At 36.8% G+C, this 10137-nt stretch overlaps 1 protein-coding gene across 1 annotated transcript in view; it reads left to right on the top strand.

Annotated features, from left to right (window-relative positions):
* The first annotated feature begins 8621 nt into the window (after positions 1-8621).
* LOC139720528 (annexin A13-like) overlaps positions 8622-10137 on the top strand; it is a 33085-nt gene continuing 31569 nt past the window's right edge. Inside the window, exon 1 of the mRNA XM_071631881.1 lies at positions 8622-8765. Within this exon, the coding sequence (XP_071487982.1) occupies positions 8748-8765 (18 nt within the window). The 5' untranslated portion in view covers positions 8622-8747. The remainder of the gene's footprint in view (positions 8766-10137) is intronic.

Here is a 10137-nt window from a genome sequence, read left to right as displayed (position 1 = left end):
GAGCTCCTTTGATGACGTCATTGTCTGAAGATGGTGAACTTTGGAACTACTTCAAATAGCATTGTGGTATATAGAGCCTGAGGGGGTGGGCGAGAGATATAGGAAGCCATTTGGAACTAGAACAGCGTTTTCGTTTGAAAAATACTTGGATTCTATGCTAAGTCAGGAATTAAGATAGTGTCCATCTATGCTTTAAACCCCTGCATGCCCCTCCCCCTCCCCCTCCGTCAAGACGTCACGCTCCTATCATGTCCCGTTGCTAAAGCTATATCTTCTGCTGATTTCCCCTCTCGATCTCGATTTAGGAAAGTAAAAAATATATCACTTTCCCCTGATGCACATCAATCGTCCTTCACAGGGAACTGCAAATTTTCGCGAATTGTCAGTGGCATTCAGTGACTAGGCCTACAGTGCCGACAAGAACTTTCAGGTGTATTTTAATTTCGCGGATCTTGGCTCTCACAAAATTCGCGAAATCAAAATTCATGCGAACATTTCTTGCTTTACAAATTCTACAAGTACATAAAATTGTAGTATCCATAAGCTCTTACTCCATCCTTCTTTTCTTTCTTTCTTTCTTTCGTTCTTATTTTCTCTCTCTGTCTATGTCTATCTTTCTGTCTGTCTATCTCTTCCTCTTTATCTCTTGTCTTCTATATCCTATAGTAGTTTCTTTCTCTATCTATGCCTTTTATCTTTCTCTCATTTTCCCGTTCATCAATTTAAGATCAATCCTATTGGTCAGTTAAGTAATACGTCACTTATAAACAAGGATATGAAAAAATAATTATAAAGAAAATTCAACATAGTGTTACTTTTCTAACGTAATAAAAGAACATTTGACTATGCTCTTTCAGAAAGCAGGGGACATAATATCGGGTGCTGTTCGTTATTCCGAAGGTACGTTATTCCGAATGTTTGTTAATCCGAAACACATAAATTCCCTATACCTAGAAGTTCGTTAATCCGAAAATGAAAAAGGGTTCGTTAATCCGAACTTTTCTGGCGTTATTCCGAAGGTTCGTTATTCTGAAGGTTCGTTAATCCGAAAATGAAATAGAACTCGCTATTCCGAAGGCTCTTTTAACCGAAAATGAAATAGGGTTCGTTATTCCGAAAGTTCGTTGATCCGAAGTGATAAAGGGTCCGTAACAAACCTTCGGAATAACGAGCTTTGTTTCATTTTTGGATTAACGAACCTTCGGAATAACGAACCATATTTCATTTTCAGGTTAGTGAACCTTCGGAAAAATAGTGTACGTTTCAGAAAGAAAAATGAATTATGCGGAGTTCTTTCGTATTTTCATCCATCGATAGCTGCACCGAAGCTTAGAAAAAGGTACTAACTTTTGAATGGATTGTCCGATTTTCCTCAAAATGCAGCGACCATGGGTTCTACAGCATGATCGTCGCCACGTTCTTAAAAGTGGTGGCCCAGTTTATATCGCTGGTACCACTTGCGGGTTTCATGAGCTGACAAGCAAAAAACAAAGAAAAAACAAAGAAAAAAAAACACGTCCTCAGCGCAACTAGACTTCCGGATGATTTTCAGATTTTTACATTTGAACAACTATAAATAGTTGTACTGAGGACAGAGCTTCAGAATTTTTGATAATTGGGATGAAGAATAAGAATATTTTCGAAATCTATAAAAATATTGCAATGAACAAGGATGATGACATGGCAGGGTCACCATAATAATGCATGAGTTGGGAATCAAGGAAGTAGAACAAAAGAAGAAGGCATGCATATTATAGATTACACACAGATGAACTCGCAAAGCAAGCGGTATTGTTATGGAATTACACTGCTACATTTCTGAAATATGTGAGCCGCCTATGTCATCATCCTTGTTCAATGTAATTTGATTTTCAAAGTATTGTTTCTCTGCTCAAGAACCACAACAAATTCAACAAATCTATACATGGAGCTGTTGATTTATGTACTACATGATGTGAAATTATGAAAATCGTCTGGAATGCCCCTTTAAGACACAGCTGGTTGTGGATATCACACAAAACTATTTGCATTCAGTCTTAAACTAAATGAATGAATTGCCCATAGATGCACATACGTAAGATATGAATGTTTCATTTCATAAGCATAATATTATGGATGCCATGTTATAAACAATATGGATATAATAGTCCTTATAGAGAAAATATGTATATGAATATTTATATGTATAATTATTATAATGAAAAAAATATATGTATATACATAATTTGTATTTATATTTGTATATAATTATACATGTATAGATATATAATATATATATATACACACACACACATATATATATATATATATATATATATATATATATATACATACAATTTTTTCTTTGCTTGTCAGCTGAAGAAACCCGGAAGTGCCACTAAAAATGTCAACTGTTGTTATTTCGTTTTTCTTAAAACGTCTGCTTCTTTGACGTAATATTCTTATCATATATCAATTGGCTTTATCAGAATTGGCACAGGGGCAATATCAAGTTACAAAACAAAACATAAAACAACCGAGGCATCTATTTTAAACTTTTGTTTTCACAAGGCAAGGGAATGGCAGACAAGGAAAAACAAGCACACTAATATGATACGACTATAATAGTTCGTGCTCTTTACAGACTCGGGTGATAAGAACTGATATTAAAAATATGTAGAGAATGTACACTTTTAGTTTATCAAATATTATCTCTATAGTTTTTACACTATGGTTCTGTTTAGCAAGCACTTGATTTTCTGTAAGTAATAGGTATATTAATACTAAATTCTCTTCTCGATATCATCCGTAGTAATGCAGCAAGCCGTATACATCTTGACATTTTGTGTGAATCTATCGTACGAATGTTAAACATACTTCCTGTTTCTAACGAGGGAACCCTGATAACTTATGGTAGAACAGTTGTTAATGACTCCAAAACAATGTCTAACAAATGTCTTTCGAATGGGTCAAATGATGCAAGATTCTGAAACAACTTGCACAGGAATTACCGTGTTTCGGAATGGAAAATGTAATGAAAAATACGCGAAACCATTGTGTTTTCGCATTTAAGGAAATTCTCTTTTCAACTTATAGAGTCAATTTTAATTAAATGGATTATCGTATAGACTTATTGAGAGCTACTCAAGAAATGCCAAGGAGCTTGCTTCACATTCCGAAACACACAAGCAAATGCATTGTACCAAGTCAGCGAGTGAATTCGTTATTCGAAATCGAAAGCTTCATGTTCTGATGCCATGTACCTTTAAACGTACCAGGAAATGGGTTCGATTGGAAATGCCGAAAATACTGGCGGAAATAAGCATTATCGCAGCTCTCTTGTTTGTTAGCGTGGGCTGATTCTCAATGAGTGATAAATGTCTGGAAAGCAATACGAAGATACCCTCGTAACCGTTGTTCATGTGAGTAGGCGTTTCTCTTCACCTACGTGTCGGGTTAAATGAGTTCACTCAGGATTTTGTTTTGTTTTATTTGTTTTGCTATGAGATTAGTGATAAGATTTAGATCTAGGGCAATAGTATGGCATGAGCAAGCTATCTTCCCCTTTCTAATTGTGTCGACTGGCTCCTATTTCTATGTCAATGTTTGTATATTATAATACGTATCTATTTCCCTTGTATTTTACTCACACCAGAGTAATATATAACTCATTTTGTAATGCAGCAAATAATAAAATAACACTGAATTAATGATTATCATAATGATAATTATGATAATGATATTATTATTGTTATCATTACTATTTTCATTATAACCATTATTATCATTATTGTTATTACTGTTATTATTATTATTATTATTATTATTATTATCATTATTACTTTTATGTTTATTACTATTATATCATGGATCAGAATCCGACAGGACCTGGGAGTAATAATCCTCCCATTTCAGTTTACAAGCATGCTGTCACAAACTCCATAGCAATGGTATCTCGCAATCACCTTCAAATATCGCGTACACATTGCACTATAATTGCAGATCACCGTCTACAGTTGTGACATCATGAATTGTTGCTTAGTTCTCACCTGAAGAGGGCAGCATCAAGAATTGAAACGGAAGCGTGGAAAAAAAAAATCATTGACTGATTATTTTCAATCTTCCATGAAGGGTTTCACCATGATTTTTCTGCACTCTGAATCTCCGCTTCGTTAATGTGAAAGTTGAGGATCACACTCTAACAGGAAAGATTTCTTTACTGTGTCATATCGACTTTAATACACGTTTTTTGATTTTGATGATTGCTCCGATTGAAGTATAAGGTAAGCGATCGATGTCAAACGATTATTTGGGATATTTTTTATAATTAGATATAACCGTGTGCATTGTGAAAAAAATAGCGTAAGAGATAATACGTTTATGATTATTCCCCAGTGATGATCATTATGATGATAAAAGTAGTTATGACGGTAATGTGGTGGATAATAATACTAATGATAATCATCATCATGATAGCAATAATGACAACAGAGCATTATTTAACAATCATATCTATACATATGTCTTTATTTGCGTTCATAAGATGACAAGCTCTTTCAAACCAGGTATCCCTCATGGCTCAAGTATATCCACAAGGGACAATTCTAGGCAACAATTAAGGCCGGACCGGTATAGAGGCAGTGTCAACACTTAACAAACAAACAAACACAAAACACAAAACACAAAACTCAAACAAACAAACAAACAAACAAGAAACATACACACACGCGCGCGCATACAACTTGACATCATTGTGAGGAATCATTAAAAAAAAGAAGCTTATATACACGTTGTGTATTGAAGATTCTAAGAATGTTTGTCCAAAGAATGATGGCAGAAAAGCTTTAAGCCATTCGATGCATGCGCGTTCAATTGCTATTATCTTTTTTGTCTTTTTTGTATTTTCTCTTCCAGTTTATAAGTGAGAAATGCAATGCACATGTAGGCCTATAGTTCACTGCCGTTGATTTCCCCCAATAATGATAATATATACATCGACTGAGGAAAGAAAAGGATTAAAGGGATGGTACAGTATTGGTGGAGATGAGAATTGGGCTTTTAACTTTTTGCGAGATACCAAGAAATCACTTAATTATGATATAGTACAGAACATACCATCTTAAGAGGAAATCAAAGTTTATTTTATGAAAATCTGGTTTGGAATGACAAAAACATCCAAAAATAAAGTGAAACAAAGCGATCGTAATAAAGTGTGGGTCCCACACTTTATTAGAATTGCTCTTTTTTTTTGGATATCTCAGCCATTTCAAAACCAATTTTCATCGCATAAACATTGAATTCCTCATAGAATTACATGCTCTTTCATATTTCATAAGAGGTTTCCCATTATCTCACATACAAACAAAAATGCTAGAAACCAGAAATTAGGTGTCAACCAAAACTCTACGGTTCCTTTAACAAGGCGTCAAAACTTTAAAAAGTTCAGGAAAATCAAATATGGCACAAGCACAATAAGCCGGCCGACGTGCATGAGGCGTATAGATGAATACTGAGATAATGTGAGCCGACTTTAATTTCAGATAAGCAGAGCCAAATAATTGCTATAGAGGGCGACGTTTCCTTTTTGTCATCCGTACCATTGACGAAACGTGGGTGAGGAAAATATCTGCATTTCACAGCGATGTATCTTGGCGTCAGTAGATTATGTTTACCTGAAAGCTGGAATGTGGGGAGTGGGTTTGGAGATTATCAAAAAAGCAATGAGGAAAGAAAAGCAGGGACTTTTTACAAAGGTGCCACATGAAAATACTGAGTGAAATTATAAGATCAATGGCAATGGAGTTTGATCGCAAAACTGGGCTAAGCGCCAATTCTAAACATTTTAAAATTGAAGGGATCGCAAACCCAAAGAGCAATGTGGATTGAGTGAAAGCAGAAACATAAGTAGAACACATCAGTAAAAGTTTGAGGAAAATCGGACAATCGATGCAAAAGTTATGAATTTGTAAAGTTTTGGTGTGGGAGCCGCTGGATGAGGAGACTACTAGGGGTTATGACGTATTAGTGGAGAACAATATAAAGAAAATATAAAGAAAATTCCACAAAAATCCTTTTTCATGAAAATTATAAATTCCATCAACTTGATACTGACATAATTATGTTAAGGGAAGCAATTATTCCCCCTGCTTTCTGAAAGCGGTTAGCCAAGTGCTTTTTCATAATGCTAGAAAAGTGAATTTTTGTCGAATATTCTTTATTTTTTCTTTGTATTGCTGTCCACTCATACGTCATAACCTCTTGTAGTCTCCTTATCCAGCGGTTCCAACACCAAAACTTTAATAATTCATAACTTTTGCATCGATTGTCCGATTTTTCTCAAACTTTCACTGATGTGTTCTACTAATGTTGCTGCTCTCACTCAATCCACATTGCTCTTTGAGTTTGCGTTCCCTTTAAGTCCATCGTCACATGGAGCGAAATTAAACCTTTCCAGTGATACCTCATATGTAACATACAAGAAGAATGTTGTATTTTGAAGTTATGATTAAAAATATCTCGTACTTTTGTATCACTGTTATCAGCTTTAATCGCAAATATCTCAACTTATATCTCGACAGGGAAGTAGCTATAGCTCGTTTTGTGAAAAGATTCTTTTTATGTTTACTTATCATGTGAATACATTCATATAACAAACTGTGATACTTGTGGTTGTTCTGCGGCAGAAAAAGATTTTCTATCAATTGCCATTACCCCATGTCCGGAAAAATAAGAAGTAAGCTTATAAAAATCATGAATGAAATGCTCACTAAAAGGCAAGGTATGTTTAGGAAGAAGCAATGGGGTTTCGATGATGAAATCTAACTATGCTGCTTTTATAAAAAACAAACAAACAAAAACAAACATAGGCCAACAGTTCACGCAATAATACAGAAAATCACATTTTTAAGTCCAACCAGGGAGGTGGGAAGAGACACCTCCCTGGTCCAACATACCCACAATCCTGTTCGTGCTATAGCCCCTGAAAAATCTTTCGTCGGTAAAGGATTTTCCCCCGCTTTTCCCACCTATTGCTATTGAGAACAAACTTCTGATTACATAAGCCCTTTTTACACTTGTGTTTCTTAACCCCGGACTTTCTCTGACCCAGGACTATCGTTAGTCCCGTACCATTTTTTCAGCTTTTTACACTGGCCAATTAGTCCCGTACTATCTCTTGTCCGGGGCTAAGGAGAAAACTGACCTTTTTACACTCGTATTTCTTAGCCCCGGACTTTCCATACGACATGAATATTCATGATTACGCTGTGCACTGTACACGTACACGCACGCACCGGCAGCACTTGATTACCTCGTTTCTGATTGGTCAGTGGGGGTCGGACTTCGTCTCCGTTGCTTAGCCCCGGATTATTTTTTCGTTCTGTTTACACTCACTTGCTTGGCACCGGCTAGCCCACTTTGGCAAAAACGAGTGTAAACAGAAATAGGGCTTTTTACACTTGTAATTTTTTTTCTTAGTCCCGTACCAACGATGGGGCTAGGGGGGGGGGGGGGGGGGGTTAGCCTTTCTGTTTACACTCGTTTTTGCCAAAGTGGGCTAGCCCCACCGATAGTCCGGTACTATCTAGCCCTGCAAAATAGCAGGGTTAGCACCGCAATTGCGTTGCCAAGCAAGTGAGTGTAAACAGAACGAAAAAATAATCCGGGGCTAAGCGACGGAGACGAAGTCCACTGACCAATCAGAAAAGAGGTAATCAAGTGCTGCCGGTGCGTGCGTGTACGTGTACAGTGCACAGTGTAAATCATGAATATTCATGTGGTTTGGAAAGTCCGGGGCTAAGAAATACGAGTGTAAAAAGGTCACTAATTGGCCAGTGTAAAAAGCTGAAAAAATTGGTACGGGACTAACGATAGTCCTGGGTCAGAGAAAGTCCGGGGTTAAGAAACACAATTGTAAAAAGGCCTAAAGTGGGCTAAGGATAGTCTTTTTTTTTTACTATACAATGTATGATTACTATAGGTCCTCAATTGTTGTACAGTCTTTTCATTTCACTGTTTTCTATTTACCTTATTCTCTGTTATCAAAAGAAGTGAAACATATGTTTTGTCGAAAAATGAAATAAAACTTTGAATTTGAATTTGAATACTTGGGCAACAGCGGATGACAATACGATGTACGTGAAAAAAATTAATTTGCAGTAAAACACACACATACACAAACACACACACACACACACACACATACACACACATATCACTACGTGGAATCACGTTACCAGATTTTGTGGTCACAGGTAATACGATCATTGGAGTGGGTCCATGCATGATACGATCAAGGAACTTCTCAGTCAAAATGTCATCGCGAAGCATTTTCTTGATATTCAGGACCTTTCGCGTTTTGTCATTTCCACATCCATTTCCGAACTTTGTAACCATATGGGAGGAAGTGTGATTCAGACCAGAATTGAGACTTGCAGCCTCATTTTCCGCTTTAATGCTTTCCCTATCCCTCACACTACGATCATTATTAGATAATGTACTTAAGTACTAGTATATATTTACAGGTTTGTGATTTATCAGCGATGTGCATTGGCTACCAAGGTCTGAAAGTAAAGACTACCAAAGCCAAAGCGCTTCAACGCCTCTTCACTGTGCGTGTGGGCGACCCAGTCTAGTGTGCAGCCGAGCTCACGCCCAGAAAACACAAACAGTGCCCAGTACCTCTTTGGTCATACTGCCTGAAGAGTCCTGCTGCGTTGTCACTCTGTTGTCAGATTTTCTGCAAATCTCCCACCACCAGAAAACACACCATGGCCGTCAGCTCAACGGTAAGACGATAATAACTTTATGATTTAAAATATCAGTCTGTTTGAAAGTCTGCTGGTATTTCGAACGGAGGGTAGTGTATGCATCAAACTGTTTAGGCTAGATAGTTCACTTTGCTTGCAGTCCCTCGTATCAACAACACGTTATTCTTCGCACTGAATTGCCACGCCCATTCCCCTGCTAGGGCAACTGCGAAAGTGTGTGAGTTAGTCTTATCTTCAGGCAAATTAATTAAATTGTGACCCTCTGTGTCTCAAATCATTTTCGCTAACTGCTCAAAACTCTCGGTAGTCAGTTTAGGGTTGAAAATCCGTACTTTCTGAAGTTGATAAAAATTTCTTCAGCAATGTTCTGGGTGCACAAATCCGTAAAAATTGCTACAGCCGACGCCCGGGAAACGCTGTGCCCTCTTAGGAAGCACAAGGTGAATGATTCGTCCCAGACTAGTCACTATAGTCAACAACAGCTGATCGGGTGTGGGACTTGCGAAGCCAGACAATTAACCCTATTAAGCCCAAGCTATTTTGACCCCTCGCAGGCCCAAGGGGGGGGGGGGGGGGGGGGGGCACATTGTGCCCCCCTATATAACTTTTTTATTATTTGATGTATCATCGTCATATTTGGCACATGGGTAGAGTAACTCATACTCTACATGACCGTACATTTGAATTTTCTCAAGGTCACCCATGGAGGGCGCTATTTTCCAAAATATAAAGAAATACATAGGATATATGCCAAAACATGATTTTTCTGTATAATTTCTTTATCCCAATTATATATGTCTTATTAAAGACCAATCATTTTCATATTTGTCACAAATGATAAGCAAGTGGAATGTTATTATTTGTTACGGTTGAAATTTCTCAAGGTCACCACATGGGGGCGCTATTCATGTCAACATAAGAATACATTATGAGACCTGAGATGAAATGTTTCGGATGGGTACATGTATAATTATGACACTTCATATTTGCATAATAGTGGAATTTCAAGATTGCAAATTGATGATATGATAAACTAATGATATTAGAGGCATAACTTGGGTGAGGGAATCAAAATAACACAAAATAGAAGGGCAATCTTTAGAAAATATTATTTTTTTCAATTATCTCTATCATATCTATTGTTTTATGCCTTTGTCTCATAAAAACAAAGGAAATAATAAGAAAAACTTTCCAGGACCATAATTACTTCAAATTTTGCTCCTTCAACAAATTTCAGCCAAGAAACACCCATTTCATCCACTGTAATGCTGTTAAATAAAATGTGAACAGAAAAAAGATGCAAAATCTGACTGACATGGTTGTCAGTTTATGGTTGCCATGGCAACCAGCAACATCACATATAGCTAAATTATATATCAAAATGTTCGCA

This window comes from Diadema antillarum, unplaced genomic scaffold, assembly GCF_040938485.1.
Source record: "Diadema antillarum isolate AM-2024a unplaced genomic scaffold, OU_Dant_1.0 scf00000128, whole genome shotgun sequence".
In the NCBI taxonomy this organism is placed as follows: Eukaryota; Metazoa; Echinodermata; class Echinoidea; order Diadematoida; family Diadematidae; genus Diadema; species Diadema antillarum.
The sequence above is the reverse complement of the archived record's forward strand: the minus strand, read 5'-3'. Positions and strand labels throughout refer to the sequence as shown.